Source organism: Dermacentor albipictus, chromosome 10 (genome assembly GCF_038994185.2).
Source record: "Dermacentor albipictus isolate Rhodes 1998 colony chromosome 10, USDA_Dalb.pri_finalv2, whole genome shotgun sequence".
NCBI lineage: Eukaryota > Metazoa > Arthropoda > Arachnida > Ixodida > Ixodidae > Dermacentor > Dermacentor albipictus.
In genome coordinates, this window is record NC_091830.1 from 47,199,728 (window position 1) to 47,223,193 (window position 23,466).

The following is a 23,466-nucleotide window of genomic DNA, read 5'->3' on the forward strand; positions in this document are numbered from 1 at the left end:
CTGTAGCCCCGGCAGTTCCACTGCCAGATTGTGTATTGTTGTTTCCCAGTGTTAGTGTGCTTCGTTGCGTGTGTAGCCATGGTGATGCCTGTATTTAATTTAACCCGTCACTATCGAGGCGACTTGGTTGCTGCTGCGGTTGCAGCTGCGGTTGCGTCTCTACGTCTGTGAGCGTGTTTTGCTGCTGCTGATTGTGTTGTTGCTGTCTAACGTATGGCTTGCTCATTGTTCTGATTGGTCTGCCTGCAGCTGGCGACAGCCTCGTTTCTATGTCGTCTATGCGCACCAAGTGCGCGGCGAACATTTGTGTTATTTGGTCAGAGAGCTTAGCTAGCGCGGTATTGAACATTTCGTTCATAAGAGCCGTCTGTGTTGTAAAACGCTCCTCGAGGCTTTTCTCAATATTGTCCACACGTTTCTGTAGTTTCTCATAACGGCCTCATCCCTGTTTGCTGTCGGGTCTTGCGGGATCTAGTGCGATCCTTTTCGCGGTAACTGGTCGATCATCGCGTTCATCCGCCGTCTCCCTCGAGCTGCCCTCGTTGTCCGTGTCCATCCCGGCCGGCTCAGGCCGTGATGGAGTCGGTGATCGAGGCGCTGAGGTCGGCGGCATCGTCGTTTGACGTTGCGATGGTTGCTGCGGTTGTGGAGCCTCGCCTTTCAATTTGATATTCTCCTCTCTAAGGAGCGCATTTTCGCGTTTAAGCTCTGCAATTATCAATTCTAATGGCTCTAGACGTTGTTTAGCTAACATGTTGTAGGAAATGTTGCTATGTTAACCCGCCCATCTACGTGAAGTTGAAAGAAATGGTTTCCAGTTGCTCCAATCACTAATTGAGTGAAACGATGAAGGCTAATCTAAATAAGAGACCTGACTTTTCTTCCAGGGTCACTAGCGCTAACACGCTTGGGATCGTTGACGTGAGCAGCTAGTAATGAGCTAAAGTTCTAATAAAATAAACAACTTAACAAGTTTTTGGTCGTTAAACGTTACAACCACGTCATGGATACAACACACACACTGAGAAGTCATGACAAAAATTGGAGGGCTCATGTTGACTGGCAGGACGGCATGTTGGTAAGGGTCATTTTTCCACCTGAAACTACAGAACGGTGCATTCACTTCGACTGGAGCGCCACTTTATCTGTGTAATAACGCCTCCCCGACCTGCTCCACAGGCGCTTTTTCTAACGTCGCCGTCAGCATGTGGGACATACCAAGCAGATCTTGTGCACTTGTCGTATAGGGTTGCACATGTCCAGTTTCGGTGCAAGATCTCGTCGCAGTCTTTGCACAAGAAATTCCTTTTCGTTCATCCTCATGTGTTGCACGAGCCATGCTGCTGTAAGAACACGTTAAAACTCGAATGAACAAAAAGTTGAGCAAGAGGGAACAAAGAAATATCGACTATCTTTAGTGTACCACGCCCACGTGTCGGAAAATGCCAAAAACGAATGTGGAAATTTCTAGATAGAATGCGTGAAAAAATGTCACAGAAATAATTATACACATAGTGCCTGTTTATAGCCCATGTCGTTGTTTGCGGCACGAAGTGTTCTTCGAGAAAGGGGTGTGGATCATGCTTACATTTTTCTAAACCTTAAGGCTTCTTACCAGTTAGCTGACACACCAGACAAACAAAACAAAAACGCCGGTTACGTCAGGTTACTGTGACCGAAGTCCTAAAGAAAGGAAAGAATAGAGGTTTTTGCCTAGCAAAATGATTTATCGACCTTAGATCAATATGTACACATTTTTGAGTATTATGTCAAAAACTATTTCATGATGTCGAGATGCCCTATTCAAATCGCCCCAAACAAATTCTTTCCGTTAATGCAGCTGCTATCGTATTGGGTTTTCTGTGCAATAAGGAAAGGGAAGCGGATTTGAATGAGTACCTCGTAGCTAGGATCTTGCGTACAGTGGCACTCCTGTTCTCAAGAATGTTACCAAGAAATTATCAATCCTACAGAGAGACCAAACGCAAGAAAAGACCTGTCTGAACAGATACAAAGATCTTGGCGAAATATTCTTTGAAACACCGAAGCAAGTGTAGCCGCCGTGGGGTGTCTTCGAAGCTTTGTCATCGTTTTTCACCGCTCAAGAAATTACGAAAAAGATAGAGTGTTCATGGCCTATGGCGATGCAATGATTAGGAAGGGTTGAGTCAACGTTAAGCATCGACCATTCGTTGATGGCAAAAAAAGAAAATCTGGATAGTAAATATGAAGCTTTTCTTGCTTTCTTACAGCGTCCCGCAACTTCTTTTCGTAACTGTGACACAGATTTGGCACCCCCCCCCCCCCAATCTCTGTAGAAGATGAAACGAGGCCACGAATCCAGGCATTGCCAAATCTACGCAGGCATGGATTTATGAACAGCCATGCTGTCTTCTGCAACCCTTCGCGTAGCGGGGCCATAGGATCACGTGTTAACCCTAATTGGTTCATCGCTTATGGTGGTTCACCATGTCCGCTGCTGGCATGACGCGCAAACAAGCTATTACAGAAACACCCGTCCACCTTCGAAGAACCCCTAGCATGGCGCAGGCCTGCTCACATCGCACTACGTTTGCTCAACATTACACCAGTGGTGCGGCCACTTCCAGTGCTGCAGGGTGTCTTACTCTTAGTAGGCCACTGAGCTGAGCCATTTCGCGACTCTTACTGCTGTAACACCTGGAAGCTTCTGAAGTGTAGCAAAAAGACGTTTCTTACGAGAGCACTCACCGTGTTCGTTGGCAACTGTCAGCTCACGTCTATCGGAGTACTTCGAGGTCAGAAACCACTTTCACGACGCTTTTCTGCGTCGGTTTGTGCCGGTGCCAGCACCATACAAGCCACTCGGGCACTGTCAAATACATCACGCAGCTGGATGCTATAACCGGCGTAGATGCTTTTGACACTTATTTGCAATACAGACTCGAGAGCTACATTGAAGCGGCTCTCGTCTTGCAGCGGCATACTGGCGAAGAGGTAGGGCAGTGAACGCGGCACGCACAAGCAGATGATCTCGTGCTCCCTTGTAGCGCGTCTCGGATTCGTGGTCATAATGCAAGCGTAGATGGCTTCGTCGCGCTCAGTCGTCGCGTGCAGTGTGTGGCCTCCGGGGTAATCCAGGGCGGACGCCAGACGCTCATGCAGTTTGAAATCAGCGGTCAGCAGTGCGGCACAGGGGCGCAGGGAATACCAATGCCAGCAGCGGATAAGTTCCCGCTCTGCGAGGCAGCAATAAAGCTGGGCGATGCAGAAGACACGCCTGTCCACGGGACAAAACATTTGCAGTGAATCGTGGATGGCGTTGATAACATCCATCTTCGAAGCAGTGGAAAGATCCGGTAGCCACCACATACTGCTTCCATGCAGAGAGCGCAAGTCTTCGTCAGACATGCCGAGAAGCAAATGGATCAGCACGGCCACGTCTGTGTCACTCATCGCGGAAGATGAAAACATCTTGAGGTGAGACTTCCGCTACACTGCGTCGGCCGGTAACTCGTTCGATATCACCTGGCTCGGCCGCCGTTCCTCACTGTCACTTGGCTCGGGCTTTGGTGGCGTGCACTTGTCCCTTCCGCATCCGTCAAACCTTTCTTGAACTAAACGAAATCGGAGCCGCTTCTATTAGGGGGACGACCACGCGAAGACCGCCCCGTGTTATCGCACCGAAATTCAGGCGCATGCGCCAGTAAGCCACCAATTTCTCTATCAATAACAGAGCTGGATTATCTCTGTTTGCGTTGAACGGACAGCATTCTAAATAATCTGTGTAGCCACAAAATGTCTGTGCATGGTTTCCCAGGTTTCGGTGACATTTGCCCAGCAATGTACACGTGTCTTATGATCCTTTGAAGATACTAAGCGCACGTGCGAAAACTGTAAGTAAATATGTTGCTGAAATGTATGACTATCTGCTTTTTTAATTTGCCTTTCGGTGTTCCTAACATTCTGCTTGCGCTGCAAGAAAGCAGAAAGCACCATATACACCAGCCCATGTGGCATATCCCCTCAGTTAAAGTGTTGAAAATTAATTCATTCAACCTGCGGATGTGTCTTAATGAGCTCCGTGGACTTGCCGCAACCGTTCTAGCATGCCATTAAAACCACAGAACTAGTTGTCTACAAGATAAAGAAGACTGTCAGGCTGGATGTATCGGTGAATCCGAAACTTTCAAAAAGCGTCTCAGGCATAGCTTATTTTAGCAAATTGCCAAAAAACGGGACAGAAAAAAAGAGGCACACGACACAGGCGCTGACTTCCACCAACTACGTTTTTTGTTCGAGCGCGAAATATACAAGCAGAGAAGCAAGATTCGAAACATAAATGGCATGAAAAAAATCAGAAGAATGACTTCAGATCGCAGGTAGGCGTATATGCGTGAAATTTGCAGATACGCGATTTCCTTCTCTAACAAGTGGATGGATGGTAAACTGATGCATGTAGGACCACGTCGGTGGCAAATGTATCGAAACACGTGTATGCTTTTGGATGCGAGTGACTTTTCTAAAACAGCGGATGCATTTACACGACCTGCAATACAGAGCAGGATTGCTGCTGTATTTTTGTTTTATCTTGTTGGCGTGTTACTGGAGGCGATCGCGATGCAGCGTCTCGCTTGTCCTACGTAGGAGCGCCCGTACTTCACAGGTATTTCATAAACTATTCCAGCGATGCATCTGGTGAAGGGCTCCTCAAACTCCTTGTCGCAACCTTTATTTTTCTTGTGGGGGAGGGGGTCATCTAAGCTTTGGGCGGCCCCTCTCGGACCCTTCGGCATAAGGCCGTTAGGTTGCATGGGTCCGAATAAACAACCAAAGCACCCGCCCTTGCCGCGGCCTGCTTCAATCGATGGGACACCCCGTGCACATAGGGAATGACAGCACTTTTGAGGTATTGATATCGGTTTTGCGTGGCTTCTTCCTTTGGTTTATTTCCTCTAATATGTCTTCCGCAATATGTAGGAGGACGCTCGGAAAACCAGCCCGCAAAGCTGCTGTGCCTGGTCTTCAGAGGCCATTTTAATCTCGTGTATACACGATCATTGCAGTGCGTTACGGAACGCGCCTTTTGCGATTCCCCTCTTCACTAACATTGATTGACCCGACGAAAAAGGCAGGAAGCTCTCTGCGCAGCGAGGTGCATACCTCCAGCATACATGTTATTTCTTGAACAGTAGGAGAAAGTCCAGAAATCGCAAAGTGTTGTCCTCTGTCAGCTCCTTTCTGAGCGCGATATCATTTATATTATCTACAATTCTTTTGTAGGCAACTTTTGCTACTGAAGCAAGATCATCTTCGTTTGCCTCCATGAAGGGAAGGTGGTCCTGGACGTACGTGAACACCTTCGCATGGACCGATCGGAGGTTCCTTTCGATTTCACGGTTGTAGCGGGCTAGGAACAGGTCACTCACTACGGGTATACAAGACGTGAGCCATTGCCCACTCCTTCGTTTTGGAGGAAAGTCTTCCGTGGGAACTGCACCACCGTGGAGTGCAGGTATAACACTAGCAAGTCGAGAAACCTGTGTACACTTGTTCAGCACTTCATTTTGGAGACGCACGTCCCCATATGGCTCAGTGTCTTCGTTGACGACTTCAAGAAGTGAGTAGGGCAACGAGTAACAAAGATACTCTTCACATCGACGGAGAAGACTAACATCCCGGTGGTGCTGAGGGAGATCCAGTACTCAGATACAGCTGCTGAGCTACGAACTAAGAAATGGTCGGTTACCTCGACTAGACCAATGCATTTCTGCAGGTAGCTAGGAAGGGACTTCTGCCAAGCACCTCGTTCTGGCACAATCACTGTGAACGGACAGTCTGGCTTCAGCGTTTTAGCCAAGAAAAAGCTTGAAGGTTCTGTCCACCTTTCTTTTTGATAGCTGCAACAAGCTTTTCATTAGTCAAGCTCTTTCGCACATGATCATTGGTTCTTTCTTCACCCTACTTGGAAGCTTCCCATCAACTTCATGGAAACAGGCTCGAACGGCGGTCTCAGCTCAGCAAGTTACTAAGGTAGTCTCCATTAACTCTTATCCCCAATTCTTCCCAATCCAGTTCTCTGAATACCTCCTGTAAACACGCTGTGAATAGCATTGGAGAGATTGTATCTCCCTGCCTGACGCCTTCATTTATTACAAAGTAGGTTAGTGACTTTAAGAAGAATATTTAGAAGATTTCAGTGTGGAAGGGAATGGAACCCGGGCCTTCGCGGTGAGAGAGGAGCACGCTTCCTTGAACCCACATTTGTTCCACGGTTCTGCCTGACTAAATGTGTGCCTAGTGCGTGCGTTATTGCACAAGCCACGTTGCAGCCCTCCCTGACCTCTGCGTGTGTCACTGTGCGGCACACGTGACGGTGCAGAGCAACAGCTACCACATCGTGAGTGTATAAAATGAGCGCGTCGATGACGTTCCGAGGTCTAGAAGCGGTGTAAGCTTTCGCATTCGCACACGTAAGAAGTCTTAAGTCTCTGCCCAATTTTTTTCTTCACGATGCTTGCTTTTCGCGAGACATTGTTTTGTGGAACCCTTCACTCAGCATAGCCTCCTTCGCTGCTGATTCGAACCGGACATGCTTTTTCACTAGGGGACGTGCAGGTGAAAATCCTATGTTCTGAAGTCGCAGCCACGAATGAGTGAGAACGGCTGCAAACGTCGTGACTCTCGGTCCACGTTGAAAAAGAAACAAATATCCGCTTCGGTCGACTCTTGCGTGCCTGGATACTACAAATGCTATAACACTGCAATGAAGACTGCCCTCGGAAGATAAATATTAGCGATTTTCCTTTGAAATCATTTGAGGCTCAACGATGTCGTCCGGCGCGCACGATAAACAAACGCGTCCTTTTCTGGCACGGTTCTTTCTCCTTGCTCTGGATGATAGTAATAAGACATCGTCGGGTGCCTTGAACTATTTTGGGGTGCTTGGTTTACGTGTAACGTATTGAAAGTCGACTCGCACCACGCAGGTGCACTGGGACAAAAGCTTGCTGCGAGCTAAGCTTCCTTAATCTGCCTTTCAATTTCGGCCGCACTTGAGGCCGTAAGCTTGCCCTCAAGCAAATCTTTGCCGCTAGCCCTACAATAGCTCGGTGCCACATAATTTGCCTTCGTAGAATTTCAATAGAGAAATGGAAGGGACAGCTAGTGGGGAAGTTATATCGAAGGTGCCTGGCAGGCGCCTGCGAACGTCGTGATATGACCCGACAGCTTAAGCGAAAGCACTGAAACATTTCCAAGGGCTGTCATCTCTCTGTTGGTTGATTTCAATTTCCCTATTCAGTGGTCAAATCCTTATTGTTGTTCCGTACCGGCATCACCTCTAGTATTTCATCTTGCTGACTTGTGGGCCTGCTTTGGACTACTACAGGTTATACAGTTTACAACACGCATCACTTCCAAAAAAGCCTATCTTCGTAGCCATATACCCCCCCCCCCCCCCCCCCAATGACAAGCTTGCCTTGCTACTTTCTCTAAAATTCATTGCCGGCGTAAGTGATACGACACCAGCAACATTTCGTTAGCAGGATCAGCGGCACGTAAAGAAAGCGTCTTGAAATGGCGAGAGAATACAAAAGAAAAAGGAAATAACTTGTGATGAATAATATGCCTTCACTTTTACATGATTTCTCCCATTAAATTTTAACTGCACAATAACAGAAAACTGGCTATTATTCAGCAACTAGGTAACGGAACAGAGAAAGATTCAACAAGCTTCCCTATCGCGCAAGATACAGAAAAAATCAATGCTTTGAGTCGCTCGCACATTATAGAGTACTTTTTTGCGGCAGAAGATTTCCGAAATTGTCAATATTACCCCAAAATGTATTTGTCGATTTCGACAAAAAGTGGTTAGGCGCCTTTTCAGGATTTCCCATTCATTCACATAAATCACCTTTCACGACAGGAGGCCCAATGCTTTTTGCTGTCAGCTATGTTTTGTCCCAAAGCGAAAATATATGTTCACGCAACGTCCACGAATTGTGAACATCTGGCATTGAATCTCGGCAATCAAGGCTGCCGTTCGTATTAACAAGAAACAGCGTGTGCGGGGAACGCATTTTAACATGTGAAACGCACGAATGCGCCTTTCTGAGCACCTCGAGAGCGGCTCCGCATTTAATGTAGTAGCGGTGTCTTCCTGGGGTGGCATGGAAAAAAGGTATTTATTGATGATGATGAAGTAAAATAGAGTTGTCCTTGCTTTTCTTGCCACGCGTAAGTAAAATTGATTGGGCACTTTATTTTCGTTGAAGGAATCAAACTGTGCCTCGTTTAAATTAAGGACCTAGGTGTTTTCTTCCCTGTGTTTGTTCCCTCTTCACGCAGTCGCGTTTCAACCACTGCTACAATTGCCACCCTTACTCATGTCGCTAACAATTTGTTCTGAACCGCTTTTCGCCCGAACCCTACCTGCATCGACCTTGAATGGGACACGAAGCTTCGGACGGAAAGTGGTCTGGAAGCAATTTTCACCAGCATCAGCAAGGGTGGTTGTGGGATCAGCGATGGAGGCGCGACTACGAGATGAGGGAACGTTCAGAAAGAGAAACCGTTTTCAATGAACAACAGCCGAAGCTTCAGTTTATTCATGAGAAAAAAATTCTTAATCAAAGTTACATATGCGTGGCGAGGAATGCAAAGACAACTCTCTTTTACTTTACCATTAACAAATGCCTTCTTTTGAGCACCCGCTACTGAGGGGGTCCGTCACGGCGCTATTGAATGCAATGCCAGGAAGCTGTTGGAAGGAGCGCGCGGTCACGTATTGTTCGCCAGCAACTATACGACGCCATGACACGATGTGTTCCCTTGAATTAAATTCTGGGGTTTCACGCTGCAAAACTACAATTTGCCTATGAGGCACGCCGTAGTGAAGGTCGCCGAATAATTTTGACAGACTGGTGTTTCTTAACAGGCACATAATGTAGGGTACACGCCCACTTCTTCATTTCACCTTCAGCAAAATGGGGCTGTCGCGGCCGGGATTCGAAGCTACCTCTAGCTTAGAAGCGCAACCCCATATCTGCCACACCACGATGGCGGGTGTGTTCACATTGCCTTGTTCACATTTGCGTGAATCCTGGTGTCGCGTTGCTTGTGAGGTGTCATTCGTCTTTTCATCGTGTTAAGCCAAATATACCGGCTTACGACCGTCATGCGATTCTTTAGTTTGGCTGCCTTCCTGTGGCTGTGCTTGCCGATGGGCCTGCATCCTCTGACGATGCGACCAGTACTCAACACCCGAGGCTTTCTTCTGCCTGCAAATAAATGTTCCGTGAATGGGCGTGATTTTGACGGCTGTACGGCTGACGTTTTGTTGTGTCGCTTGCCACATTCAGATCTCGAAACGTCCATCGAGTTGTTTCGCGGGTAGTTTGGAAACGTGGCTCCAATGACAGGCTATCCAAACAAATTTCGCGCGTTCAAGAACACTAATGACGTCACTTCTGTTTCTAATCAAAATCAAGTCGTTTTCTTTCTTTCGCCGGAAGTGTTGCCAAATCGATTAGCTGGCGCTATGCCCAATAAACCGCCCACGAGCTGCCAATGTTTTGAACATATAGGCTTCTATGACCGAACATATAGGCTTCTAGGTTACGACCGTTATGTGATTTTTTTAGTTTCACTGCCTCCGTGTGGCTGTTCTGGCCGACGGGCCTGCATACCCTATCGACGCAACCAGCACTCAGCACCCGAAGCTTTCTTCGGCCTGTAAATACATGTGCGAATGGGTGCGATTTTGACGGCTGTACGGCTGACGTTTCGTTGTATTGCTTTCCTCATTTAGAGCTTGAAACGCCCATCGACTTGTATCGCTGGTAATTTGGAAACATGACTCCAATGACAGGCCATCAAAACAAATTTCGCACATGAACAACACTAAGGACTTCAAGTCCGTTTCTAACCTAAATTAGGTCATTTTTTTTTCTTTCGCCGGAAGTGTTACCTTATCAAGCATATGGCGTTATGCCCAATGAACTGCCGACGAGCCGCCCATGTGTTGAACATATGGGCTTCTATGGAAGCTCCTCTACGAAGTGTACCCAACTTGATGGAAACTCTTGACTATATCGCTGCCTTAGGAATGACGTAACTCGCTTGCTACAAAAGCAATATTTCGTCGTCTTTCTCAGGAGCATTTCCAGCGTGCTTATCAGTCAGATCAGGCATCGCACTGAACGTGTTGTTACCAAGAAATTAAACTATTCACAAATTCATCGGTATCATTTCTTCAATAAAACTTAAGATGTGTTCAACTTACTCATAATAGTTATACCGCTTAAAATATTAAAAGATCTGTAGCAGGGTAGGACCTGTAATTGTGAAGATCAGGGCCAATTAGCGTCATAATTATTGAGGGTTCTAGTTGGATGGCCCTATTAAGAGACAAACAGTGAAGATTTCAACGCACAGGAAACAAACGTACAAGTCGGCGTTTTATTCACTGAAGTCACTGTGGATGACCACGTCCGCTCCTGTTGGCCACCAGGATCACAGCGCCACACAATGCCCTCAAGGGTATTTTCGGTCGAAGCTCTCTGGAAATGTATTTCAGATTAAAGCATTTTGGCGAAAAGACATTAAAAAATAAATGTTTAAACATTCGTAGGCATGATAGTTTACTTCTAGTGGGAGCAATTCTGCAGGCGCTGCACAATAAAAAAATGTTTTTACGGACTAAAACTTTATGTACATAAGAACGTGCATTGCGATTGCGAACAAAGGATTTCTTCCTGCCATGTCAAACCAGTCGTATGAGACATTCATCATGTGCACAGCCAAATCTGCAGAATCATCCCAAAATACACTAAAACTTCTTTCTGGGCGAGTTGCTGCATACTTGAAATAAAAACTGTTTACAGCGCAAACACATGCAACCACAAAGTATAAGGGACAGGACACAAGCGCTGACTGTCAACTAACTTTTATTAACGGAAGACGGGTACCTTATATAAGGGGAAAGGCAGAAGTGAAGGGGGAAGGGAGTGATACAATCGGGGAAAATGACGATACGCATCGATGAACGAACGTGCCAGCAGTCAAGGCATTCAGGCGCGAAGAAACAAGAAAACGAAAAAACTAGACAAACACTAGCAAAAGGCGAGGGATACCGAGATACAATGAAATCAGTAAATATGGCAGCAAGTGCGTAAGCACCCCTTCTGTATCGCTTTTTGCGGCAGAGCTTCATTTTTTGGGAGTGGCTGCTTACTGATTTCGTTGCATCTTAGTATCCCTCGCCTTTTGCTAGTGTTTTAGTTTTTTCGTTTTCTTGTTTCTTCGCGCCTGAATGCCTTGACTGTTGGCACGTTCGTTCATCGATGCGCATCGTCATTTTCCCCGATTGTATCACTCCCTTCCCCCTTCACTTCTACCTTTCCCCTTATATAAGGTACCCGTCTTCCGTTAATAAAAGTTAGTTGACAGTCAGCGCTTGTGTCCTGTCCCTTATACTTTGTGGTTGCATGTGTTTGCGCTGTAAACAGTTTTTATGTCACCCCAAAATAATTGCACTGTTTCCATCACTGATAAATGTATCGCAGATAATGAAAGGACTGCACGCAGACGGTAAATGTGCTATTAGGACACTTCCAGTATTTGTTAAAGTTGATCTGGCGACTAGTTAACCATGATATTGCACAACCACGTACCGCATGCCTTGCATGCAAGCCTCGCATACGTGTTTCAGGAACAAAAATAAACTATGCTAGGCCTTCGCGCTGCTCTCCTGATCTGCGGGCACTTAACGTGCTTCTCGTATACATTATACGTTAAACATGTGACCCCCCCATGTTCTGAAGCCACCAAAGTTTTAATGGCCTCTGAATGCGCCGAATTGAAGTCACCGTAATAGCCGAGCACATACTTGTCGGGATCGACTAGAAGCGCGCTGAGGGCGGCCCTGAAGAATTCTTTATGGACTATCGCTCCCGAAGCGTGTATGGTCAGAACGGGCAGACGGCGCCACATGCAAAAGCACACTATCCTGTGTTAGACTGTCGTAAACCCATCTTCTGTCGTGGGAATGTTGAAATATAGAGATACCGTCGTCAGCATAACCGCATGTGTCCGTGTTGCCTCAGGCTGCAAGTGTCTCGACAACTCGGCAAAAACAGTGAGGGGTTTGATCATTTGTACGGGGACATTAATGCGATGCAATATCCACGGACGCAAAATTCCACAAGGCACGAGCCAACAGTACAGAAAGGCCACGCGCTCCAGACGCGGCCGTGGGTAGGGGCGGGATCGCAGGCAGCTTCGGATGGCGTCGACGGCTTCGACCTGACGGGACGTTGTTACTCGCGGAAACCACTCCAGCGCCACAGTGTCCAGATACGCTAGTTGCTCACTTCGGAGTTGGTGAAAAAGGCAGCATAGCGTTTCTACATCTTCATCTGTCATCGCAGAAGCCCGGAAATGCTTCCAGAACTGTTTTAGATGCGAGTGTCCATCGGTGGCTGCCACCGTGTCACTACTGGACACATGGCCGGTTTCTTGCTTGGCATACGTGTAGGGTAGAGTCCGCTTTGTCCTGCGTGAACGAAGCAGAGAAAACGGTCTTTGCTGCCGGTGAATACTTGTACGATGTTGAGAAGTGAAGTTGGTACTTACCAGAATGCTCTTTCAGGATCGCGCCTCAAGTGGATGGCACAGCGCCATGCTGGCGGCCGCTTTTACATGCCTCGGGAATAAGCTTTTTAATCTCATGAAAGGCTCATTAAAAAAAGCGGTTAAGTCTACGCCGTCTTGGGATTCATATCAACTCTGGCGGGTAGAAACGGTGCTACGAAGGAAACTGAAGATTACGTGAGAACGGAATTCAGCACTATCAGGTAGCGCGAGTGGGAGCAGCTCCGAAACAAAAACGAGTTTCCCGTCACATCTCGATGCAGCTGTAGAGAAAAATCATGTCAGAACTGATTAGTAACCGCCAAGCTGAGACGCGAGAGTAAACGGGAACCATAGCACATGACGGTCGATATTTCCCATTTGCTTCACACAAAGGCCCCTGATTAGTGCAACGCAAACCCGCATGCCCACCGACGCGCCATGCCGTTACGTTATACGCCCACTAAAAGTGCACCCTTTACAGCTGAACGTCACGCCACGTCACAGCCAGCACAGTCGACGCCCTCGGTCGTAGTAGAAATAATTCCTGTCTCACGCAGGAAGTGCTCTACGGAATATACCACACGCGAGATTATCAACCCGGCAGCCTGCAGCAGCAGCAGCAAAAAGCGTTGCAAATTCCGACTTAGCGAAAGCGAACAACAACAACAAAAAAATAACGCTCTTTCGCACACAATCATTTCACAACACAGATATCAGATCTCTGACGTCGAGCGCACCATGCCTGCGCTTTTAATATGGCCACCATCTTGTTTTCAAGGTATTTCTTCACCAGACCACTATTGCACTAATTATTTGCGCGTTGCAGAGCCAGCTATACCCGACGATAACTTTCTGTGATCGCACAGCCAAAGCAAGGCACCCGTGCTCGCACGTGTGATGCTTCTGCTTTTCTCTGAAAACACTAACTATTGCCAAGGTTTTCTTGGCGGTTTACAATACCGTTTTAGGCTGCTGAGCACGAGGTTGCAGGATCGAATCCCGGCCACGGCGGCCGCATTTCGATGGGGGCGAAATGCGAAAACACCCGTGTACTTAGATTTAGGTGCACGTTAAAGAACCCCAGGTGGTCGAAATTTCCGGAGTCCCCCACTACGGCGTGCCTCATAATCAGAAAGTGGCTTTGGCACGTAAAACCCCATAACTGAATTGAATTGGTTTACAATACCAGTAAAACCAGGCAGAAACCCGAAAGCCATAACTAGGAACCGTAAATAATAGAAACACTTTTCGTAGGCAACATTTTGGTTTGTTAGGAAATCAATCGTGAGGTAAAAATTCTAAATTCTAATTGGTGCGATTTGTTTTGTGCTACGTAGCTTTCAGTTGCTTTCATTCGTCGACTACATGCAGATGCACTGTGAAAGATCGTGTGCTTCGGCTTAGTAGCTTTGGCTTTGCTGTCGCAGAAAGTTGCCTCCGGGCATAGCTCTTTGACGCAAAACGTGCGAAAGTACGGTGCCACTTTGCCGTCTTCTTTAGGGGGACAGCACGTCCGTGTTAGGCTGTACGATCTACGGGACGAAGCAACCTTGCCTACTACTTGCCTCATAGCAGTTAACGCCAGGTAGAAACTCTGGCGAAAAAGATACTAAATTTTAATGGCCAACAAGCATCGATTAGGGGGCACACATTAGTGGCCCATTTCGGTTAAATTTTCCTGACGTGGTCTTGCCAACAACGCAACTAAGGTTGCCGTTCAACACTCATATTATATATATATATATATATAGATATATATATATATATATATATATATATATATATATGCATATATTGTTTGCTGCCCTGGATATGCACAGCCAAATAAAAATTTACCTTACCACTTCATGGCCAGTTTCAACGATTTTGTAGCCGTGCAGGTCAGCAGTCGTCGAAAGAAACTATTAGTAGCCTGGCGCCAGTAGCTGGAACTAACCACGATCGCGGACGAAGTGACGGCAAGCTGAAGAAAACGCATTGTCGAGGCCTGCGTAAGCACCAAGTAGAAGGTCTTCGGGCTGGGGTCCCAGAACGGACTCAAGGACAGAAGTGAGTCGTTCCGCATTTAGATCTCCAAGTGTGGACAAGGCTAAATACGGCAGTCCGTTCCATGCGTACAAACATAGAACAGTGTGCTCTTGCGGATCAGATTCTGGCTCTGCGGCAATAATGCAGGCATAGCGGTCGTTCGAGCCAGATTTGGGCACGTACGTCAAATCCATACCAGGAACAGCCATTGCGGTTGCTATCAGCCTATGTATCGAGAAGTCGGCGATGGGCGACGGGTCCTCACCGATGTAAAACAGCGCCCACGAGCGCAGCTTGTTCAGTGGCATCAGCCAGCAGTACAGCGAGGCCAAATGTCGGAGCCGCCCTTCCTGCGAGTCGACGGCTTCCAGTGCGCTGCGTATCTCACAGACAGCCTCTTCCACTTCCGTAGTGTCTCCCAGCCGCAGAGACGGAATCAAACCGGCGTCTTCAAGGCGTTGCAGGTCGTTCAGTGACAGCTCGTGGAGGTGTAAGCACAGCGTGTCCAAGTCTTTCTCCGTCATAGCTGGGCGTATAATAGCGGCCTCTTGGCCTCCGCGAAAAATGGAAGGATGCCAGCGGAGGCTACAGCGGTGCCACGACTGTCGGCCACAGCTACGCACTGGGGCGGGAAAGCGCGTTGTCTTGCCTAGCGCCAGGATCTAAAACTAAGCGAATACACAGCTGCACCGTTATCTGAATAAGCGACACGTGGTCCCTGGTGACGTGATAAAACAATGACCGGTATCGCCGGAGCGACTGACATTCACAGTTCCGCTTGGAAGGGCGAAGTGCCACCCCAAACGACGCACGCATTCTTCAACTATCTAGTATGGGTAAGTGATGCTGCGATTGTTCAAGTAAGCCTGATAACGAATATTTGAAAAAAAAAGTTGCAGCAGAATGAATACTAACACACGTACTTGTTTGCCATATTCCGTTGACTGCCTTTCGAAGGGCTAATAAATGTTACATTATATTACTCAACGCAAGACACTCCTCTCTCTATCTGAAGTTCCTCCAATGTTTTCGCTGGTTCTATTCCTTGTCTGTTGTCACTTACACATGTGTAGTCCGAATTTATGCACGGCACGAATTGTGTATTATTTAAAGGAAGGCACGCGTGAAACAGTGATTACGTCGGGACCTTCCACTAGTGAAGCATAAAAACTGAAGCGCTTGACCCGCTGATCAGATGTGGACGATCGCTATTTTTTCTCGGAGCTATCTTTGAGCTTGAATGTTAGGTATTTTGTGGACACCAGTTTGCCCAATAAAGGGCTGGTGTCATGACTTGCCCTTGTGCCGCGGACTTACGTATTCTTCAACTTCACTACGACGTCACATCTGGATGAGGTGCTTCGTTGTGTAACGGACACAGCCTGCAAACCCAAGTCGTGATGACAACGTCAACATCGCAACGGACCACCCAACTAGTGGAAGGCTCCAATGACTGCCGCCAGACTATGAACCTCTTCCTTAGAATACCGACAAGATTTTGACCCCGCCGGCAGCTACAATGACAATCCCGGTATACACAGCAGCAATCGTGGTGCGAAAACCCAGGGAGCCCCCTACCATCGTCGGCTCATTCCTTGAAGATCCGAAAAGCTGGCTGGAGGCATTCGAAAGGACCGCTACGTTTGCCAAGTAGAACTGCAAAAACAAGCTGCGGCCCGTCAATTTTTCATTTGGAAGACAGGGCCAGGACGCTATTCGAGGATCGACGGTCCGGCCTATTTCGGAGCAGCTTCTACCAGAAACTCGCGAGCGTCGTGCGCAAATAACGAGCAGAAGCCGTGCTTGAAGCTTGCGTACAGTTACCGAATAAGAAAATTGCCAACTTCACGGAGGAGATGTCTCGCCAGTTCCGCCACGCTGACCTGAACGTGCCAGAAGAGAACAAGGTTTGTTTTCTGATGAGGGTCGTAGAGCAGCAACTCTTCTGTGGATTCATTCACGACCCATCCAAGAAGGCCCTCAGAATTTTTGACGGAAGAAGCGGCCAACGATAAGACGTTGCAAATGCGCACTAGGCAATGTAACCATCAAGTGTTTACGCCGGATTACGAATTCCAAGCACTATGCTCAGACGGTCGCCTGGAAACCATCAGGGCCATCGCCCGCGAAGAACTGCGCGAAGTGCTTCCCGAGTTGCAGCCTCAGGTAGGCTCGATTTCTAACACCGGGGAAAAAAGAGCTTCGGCGGTCACCGGGCGTTCCCGGTGTAAATCCTGAACCGCCGCAACCGGATGCGACGAATTGCGCCATCGACGTACGCCACGAAGGTCAACCATCGCTCCCGCGACAGGGTCCTGTTATGCCGTAGTATCGTCGCCAGCCATGGCTGCCGCCAGCACGCCCGTCCGGGGCCCGCGCGATGCAACGAGGACGATGGAAGTTAGGCTTGCCCCGACCACCGCCCACTGGGATACCGCTGCGGAGAATCGGGCTACGTCTGCAGACGGTGCCCATATCGTGATATGAGACTATGAAGGTTCACAAACAGCACGCTGTGTCCCCAGCAACGTGAACGACCTCTGGAGATTTCGGTCTACCAAGCTGAAATGAGGTGGACACCTAAATGACCTCCCCGCTCACCATGATCAGGTAACTATATCTCACCGATAGACTCGCCCTACTCAAAGACGGATCATTAGCCGTTATCAGCAGAAAACTAAAAACAGCGAACGATGGAGGTGCGGTTGCTCTTCACCAAAATGCCGAAGATTCTCCGCCGTCAACGCGACGACATGACGCAACCGGAACGAAACCTCGAAGAGAAGAAAATGCCGCCTAAAGAAATCATGACAAGACGATGCAACATCACTGCGACAACGCGACGTTAATAAACATCAATTGGCTTCTGAAGCTTCTCTGGCATTGTTGTTCATTACCATCCCGTTTCCTCACGTTTTCAAGCAAGGTGCAGAAGCAATTGCCATAATTGACAGCTTATTTCTGTTTACGTAAGGGTCCAGGTCACTCTTATGGTTCAAGCAAAAGCTGGCGCTTAAGTGGAGGCGAGTTACAATCTCGGATCCCGTCTCATCATTCTTAATTACACTCTCATCTTCCTCGAGGCCTTTCTCTCCTGGATCACTGCGTAGCTATGCCAATAGGAAAAGTTTCCAATAATAAGCCATCGCAGAAAGACCAAAGGCATTCTGCGCGATTCATCAAAAGACGGGAGAAGGCAGACGGGGCCCTTGTCAATAGAAGTAAGATTAAGCGGCTGAACGCGAGCGTCTTTCGTAGTAGTGTTCTCAGTGGAACACCAGCGCAAATGTTATGGAGCAGAGCAGGCAGATCCTCGGTAACCTTTAGTCAGCGATCCCTGTAACCGCAGCAACGAAAGCAACACCACACCTCGGCATAAATTACGGGAGGTACAAGCGCCCGCCACTTTCGCGTCACAGGCAACAGGTGCCGCAACGCGAGATGGCACCACGGTGCAGTTTGGCACGCGATCCCATGGTCCGTATAATTTCGCTCGTGACTGTATATGTATCTACGTTATAACTCTACGCAAACTATAGCAATTAACATACCGAACGCAAGCGTGGCTATCGCCAGGCAGAGACATAAAAAGCAGGCTTCAGGTTTCAGATATGTGCTGCAATATTACGAGGGCCGTTTTTTTTTTCAACCTCCGATAGGCTATAAATAAAAGACAAGTTCATCTAAAACAATAATTTTATTACCAAAAGATTAGTACAGTTACGGTTACTTTTCGACATAATCACCGAAGAGATTGAGGCATTTGTCATATCTGTGGACAAGCTTTGCAATACCCTCTTCAAAAAAGTTGCCGCCAATGAATTCAAGTAGTCCTTGACGTTGGTTTGAAGGTCGCCATTGGTTTGAAAGCGCTTCCCACCAAGCCACGTCTTCAGTCCAGGAAAAAGATGAAAGTCACAGGGTGCTAAGTCTGGACTGTATGGCGGATGATCGAAAATGTCCCATCCAAATTGTTCGAGAAGCCGTTGAGTTGCTCCAGCAGTGTGTGGACGGGTATTGTCATGGATCAGAACAACTCCAGCGGTTAGCTTTCCTCTTCGTTTGTTCCGAATGGCTCTACGCAAACGTCATAAAGTTTCACAATAAACAGCTGCAGTGATTGTGGTTCCGGGCTCCATAAACTCCACAAGCAACACACCTTGTTGATCCCAAAACACAGTAGCCATGGTCTTTCTGTTGTTGAAGGTTTTTTTGAATTTCTTTGGTTTGTTTGGTGAATTTGAATGCATCCATTGTTGTGATTGTTGTTTTGTTTCCGGTGTGTCGTATTGAATCCAGGTTTCATCACCAGTCACGACTGATTTCAAAGGGTTGTCTCCTTCATCCTGATAACGCTCAGGGAACTCCAATGCTGACGCCATTCGTCGAGTTTTGTGGCCGTCCGTCAACATTTTTGGGACCCAACGTGCACAAAGTTTTTTTTGTAGCGTAACCGTTCAGTAACAATAAAGTACAAAACAGACCTTGAAACTTCTGGAAATTCCGTAGATAAAGCAGTAATGGTGAATCTGCGGTTTTCTTTAACCATTCTGTCAACTCGGTGAACCGGGTCATCTGAAACAACAGATTTGCGTCCTTGGCCCCCTTCATCATGCACATCATTACGTCCATCTTTAAAATTTCGACACCATTCACGCACAACACCATCACTCATGAAGTTTTCCCCATACACTCGACTCATTCTCCGATGGATTTCTGCAGCACCATGGCCTTCAGCCTGTAGAAAACGAATAACACTTCGCAATTCACACTTGGCGGGAGCAACAATAACGGCAGCCATGTTTACGTGGCTGTAGCACAATGCCGACTGACGCCTGAATGTCAACAATGGCGGAGTGTGTAGCGCGAGAGCTGCGCAGTTGCCTACAGCGCATGTCCGCTTTCTGCTGCCCGCGTAGCGCCTGCACGGAGCGATCGGAGGTTGAAAAAAAAACGGCCCTCGTACATTGTCCGTAGCACGACTGAATATCCGTGCGCCAAAAATCGAAACCTTCGTAAACGACAAGCTGTGGAAGTGAGACTCCTATTTAGAAGAATTATAATTGTTCTGGCCCTGGCACTAATATCGAGCCAGAGCTGTCGAGACAATCGGAATGCCACACAACGCTGCTACGCAAGACCTACTAGCCGAATGAAAACAGAACACACGTAGCTCTTTTATAGCGAATAACAGTAGTTTATTTCGCTCAGTCCTAGCGGTTCAGCACCGTACGTTTTCAAAGCGCGACATTTCATAACAAGGAAATTTCTTCGGCGCACTCGACCGCAAGCCGTTCATAAGACAGCGTAACAAAGACTTGATGAAGACAATAGAACGCACGATAACGTACAATCTACCGATTCTTTAACAGTATCGCGCGAACGGCGACTGGCCGGCCGGTCAGTGCCTTCTAACCACGCAAAGCAACGGGATCAGCAGGAGTCGCGCATGGGCACCAAGTCACCATCACCTAGATAGCACAAGGCCTGTTTACTCCGATCCATGACGTCACGCTGCCTGGCCCCAAATTTCCCTTTACAAGGCTGGCGTGATGAAAGCGGTGATGTCGAAATCACTGTTGCCTGGTCGGGAGCGTTTCTATTACATTCTATGGCAGTCGGGCCAGGTAACATGACGTCATGGATCGGAGTGAAAAGGCCTTGTGCTATCTAGGTGGCGTTGAAGAAGTTCACTGGAAGCCGTTAACTCCGATAAGGCGGGGAGCTAGCACCGAGGTTATCGTGGCGAGGGCTGTGCGGTGTTGTTGGAAAGGGCCCACCCGACGAAACTTGCGCTTCCGGTGCACTTGGTGCGAAAGCGATAATCTCGCTGATCTCGTCGCTTCGCACTTGTAGAAAGTGCTGACCGGCCGGCCAGTCGACACTCGAGCGGCAAGGAATCGGTCGCCTGCACGTGATGATGTACTCAAGGAGCACCACATTTTAGCCGCCGAAATATGGTGCCGGGTTATTTGTGTTTTACTCTAAGAGCAGTGACGATCCTCTCGACGAATCGCCAAAAGTGTCACGGATGTTCAGTAGGTCCGTATCTTCGGTGACGCTATCGAGGCATCGTTGGCACGTGTATCCCTCCTCAGTTTAATCGTTGCAATGTTTCGACCAGCGATGCTCTCCTGTTTATGTCCTGTACAAATGCAGGCCTCTCCGTTGCTACTATTAACGAAATGGAGCGAATGTTTTAACGTTAAAAACGCATTGCACTCGTTGCGTAATAAAAGAGCCTTTTCCGCCTTCCGCGTCTCCTGGTGTACTTCGTGTCTTCTAGAATACGAGAAAAACAAATACTCAGAATAAGATTACTCTTACACAGAGCAGAAAAAAATGTTCGAGTGAAAATTAAGTAATTTGGGGCATGACGTAAAAGACAATTTTGTAAATGACATGTTCAAGAGCACAACAACGAGAACCGCATTCAGAAGTGTCTTTTGGAAAGCACGCACAAATGCGTATGGTTCATAAGAGTGGGAGAAAGAACATGCTAATGACACCCTAATAGCACATACTACCTTATCCGCAAACCGAGTTCGTACTGAGTTCGCACCGAAATAAAGCAAGTTACCTCATATACCATATGCAATTTTTCACTCCTATACTAAAACAACAATAAAAATTTACCAACACCGCGTGGTACTTGTCTTAAACTTAACAGAGCAGTTGAAGCTTGTGCTCCTTCATTTTTCTTTCTTTTATTATAGCACTATCGGCAGCGCTGAAGCATGAGCCATCTCTTGCCAGGGACTGTAGAAACGCGAACAACATAACCAAAATAATGCTGAGCCCCTTGTGATCACATGTTTGCCAGCAGCAGTCAGTCACCGTCGCGTTGTCGTCTAACTCGTCATCGAATCGTCATCGAGCAGACTGCAGGCCGAAGTCATCGTCATCGAGCAGACTGCAGGCTGCAGGCTCAAGCCCCGCGCGGCTTGGGCCTGCAACCGGCCACATTGGTTAACATTTTGTGCGCTTGCCTTTCACGGATGTGCGAGGGTGATACAACCTGGTCTATGCATCACGTGGCTTCGATGTTACTAACAATAACTTCTGTGGTGTTACCAAACAAAAGTAATTGGCATTGTACGGCAGGAGGTGCCTACGTCACGCAATTCACCGTAGACGAGTTTCCAAGCACGACAATTCAGATGAAATGTGGGGTATCGCATGTTTGCAAATAAATCTGTGCGTAGTAATGGCTCCGATCCACTGGGGAAGTTGTTATATGATTTTATGCACGTGCCATTGTTGCTTCGAAAGCTGCAGCCGATGCCTGACGTCATTTTGTGCTTGCTGAGAACGAAGCTTGGTGGTGTTCTTATCAGAGTTGATGAAGAGCATGTGCGAAACTCGCTTTGCTGCGATTGCGCATACATTACAAGCTTACTTTTCGCTTCTAGGAAACAAAAAATAGCAATAAAAGTATTGCGAACTCATGCATTGATAGCTTCCGCATGTGCCCCAAAAGCGGCCATTAGAAGATTCCCGCAAGGGATAACAAATGAAAGTTTCTTTCAGAACAGTGAATGCCTGTCTCTTTGACTGATATTAAGACAAATTCGAACGAAAAGCGTTACTCGACCAGCTTGTGGCGTTTCTTTTCCTTACAGCCCAACTGAGAATATCGAAAACGCAAGTACATCCTCACGACTAAGCCTCGCGCTCAAGCGCACATTTTCAAACCCATCGGCAAGTGTAAAGTCATCCACAGAATGTGTGACCAAGGGCGTTGATCAAAAGCCGTGCCGAGAGGTTAAGCTATGAACGCTTTCGAGAACCAACCTCAAACAACACGTCCCAGCAGCGACAACTACAGAAAATTTAAAGATATCACATTAAAAGTTATATGATACTTGCCTTACGAGCTTGGAGACAAGTATTGCAAGACGTTGGCTACTACTTGGGGTCAGACGTAGGCGAGAAGATCCAGAGCAGCGCTTACGTCCTTCAATGGTGGATACTTGCTTTCCATATCGAAGAGACGACGCGCCGCAGCAAGCGAAGCGTCGAGTGTAGGGTATGTAGAAACCAGGCATTGTTGGGGATTGTTTCGCAGCACCGACGCGAGTGCAGAATTGAGCCGTTCCAGATTTACCGTTCTTCCAGCCCATACGGCGACGTAGGGCAGCCCGTTGAACACGGACAAACAGAGGACGCTATGTTCTTGAAGCCCGCTCTTCGGTTCTGTGGTTACGATGCACGCCGAGCGGCCGTTCGGGTAGACCTTAGGCACGAACGTCATTTCGGAACCGGGATAATGCATCGCGGCCGCGAAGCGCCTGTGTAGGGTGAAGAACTTGAACTGCACTGCGAAAACGTTGAGGCGATACAAGCGCCACGGACCGAAACAGTTGCATGGCATTAACAGACAGTAAAGCCGGGCCACATACGAAAGGCGTTTTCTGTGCGGTTTTGCAGCTTTCAGGTTATTAAGGATCTCTGCGAGAGCGGACGTCATGTGCGCAGAGCCATTGCGTGGCAGAAACTGAAACAGGTGGGCGTAGTCCAGCTGGTACAGTTCCTTCGTTGACAGGCATTCCAGGTAGCCGCTGAGCACCCGCAAGTCTCTCCCTGACATGACTTCAACGGAAATTTCCCTGGCAGGCGTCCCTAAACCTTGCGTTCAGGAGGCCACTCTGAGAGTACCCCAAGGCTTAGCCGCAGTTTTTACGCTGGTAACGGGATGTGCTGCTTGTGGTCAACCATTGCACAAACACTGGGTGCAAGGCTAATGCGTTCAGAAGGTGGTGGTTGATCAGCGATCGATGGGTCTTAGCGCCATCTATATGACAAGGGGACACTTCCGGCAAG

General features: G+C 47.8%; 1 protein-coding gene across 10 annotated transcripts; it reads right to left on the reverse strand.

Moving 5' to 3' along the window:
- Positions 1-731: 731 nt before the first annotated feature.
- Positions 732-23,466, reverse strand: LOC139050916 (uncharacterized). Of its 10 annotated transcripts, none has more exons than XR_011509137.1 (3): positions 14,457-15,326; positions 1,219-1,343; positions 732-1,103 (listed from the first exon to the last, which is right to left on the reverse strand). XR_011509137.1 is itself a non-coding variant. In XM_070527769.1 (2 exons), the coding sequence occupies exons 1-2, from the start codon at positions 15,165-15,167 to the stop codon at positions 12,438-12,440; spliced, it is 357 nt and encodes a 118-aa protein (XP_070383870.1). In that variant the 5' UTR covers positions 15,168-15,326; the 3' UTR covers positions 11,470-12,437. The 10 variants fall into 10 exon arrangements, 1 of the variants encoding a protein (XP_070383870.1); XR_011509140.1 differs by lacking the exon at positions 14,457-15,326 and adding an exon at positions 2,731-3,627 and having other exon boundaries at positions 1,219-1,340; XR_011509139.1 differs by lacking the exon at positions 14,457-15,326 and adding an exon at positions 2,731-3,627.

What these genes read in the sequence shown, in the direction of transcription:
- LOC139050916 (XM_070527769.1), bottom strand. Translation starts at nt 15,167, where the DNA reads ATGACGGAGAAAGACTTGGACACGCTGTGCTTACACCTCCACGAGCTG. An exon ending in GTGGGCGCTGTTTTACATCG is followed by an intron (nt 12,536 to 14,908) that starts GTGAGGACCCGT and finishes TCGTTCACGCAG; the next exon opens with GACAAAGCGGACTCTACCCT.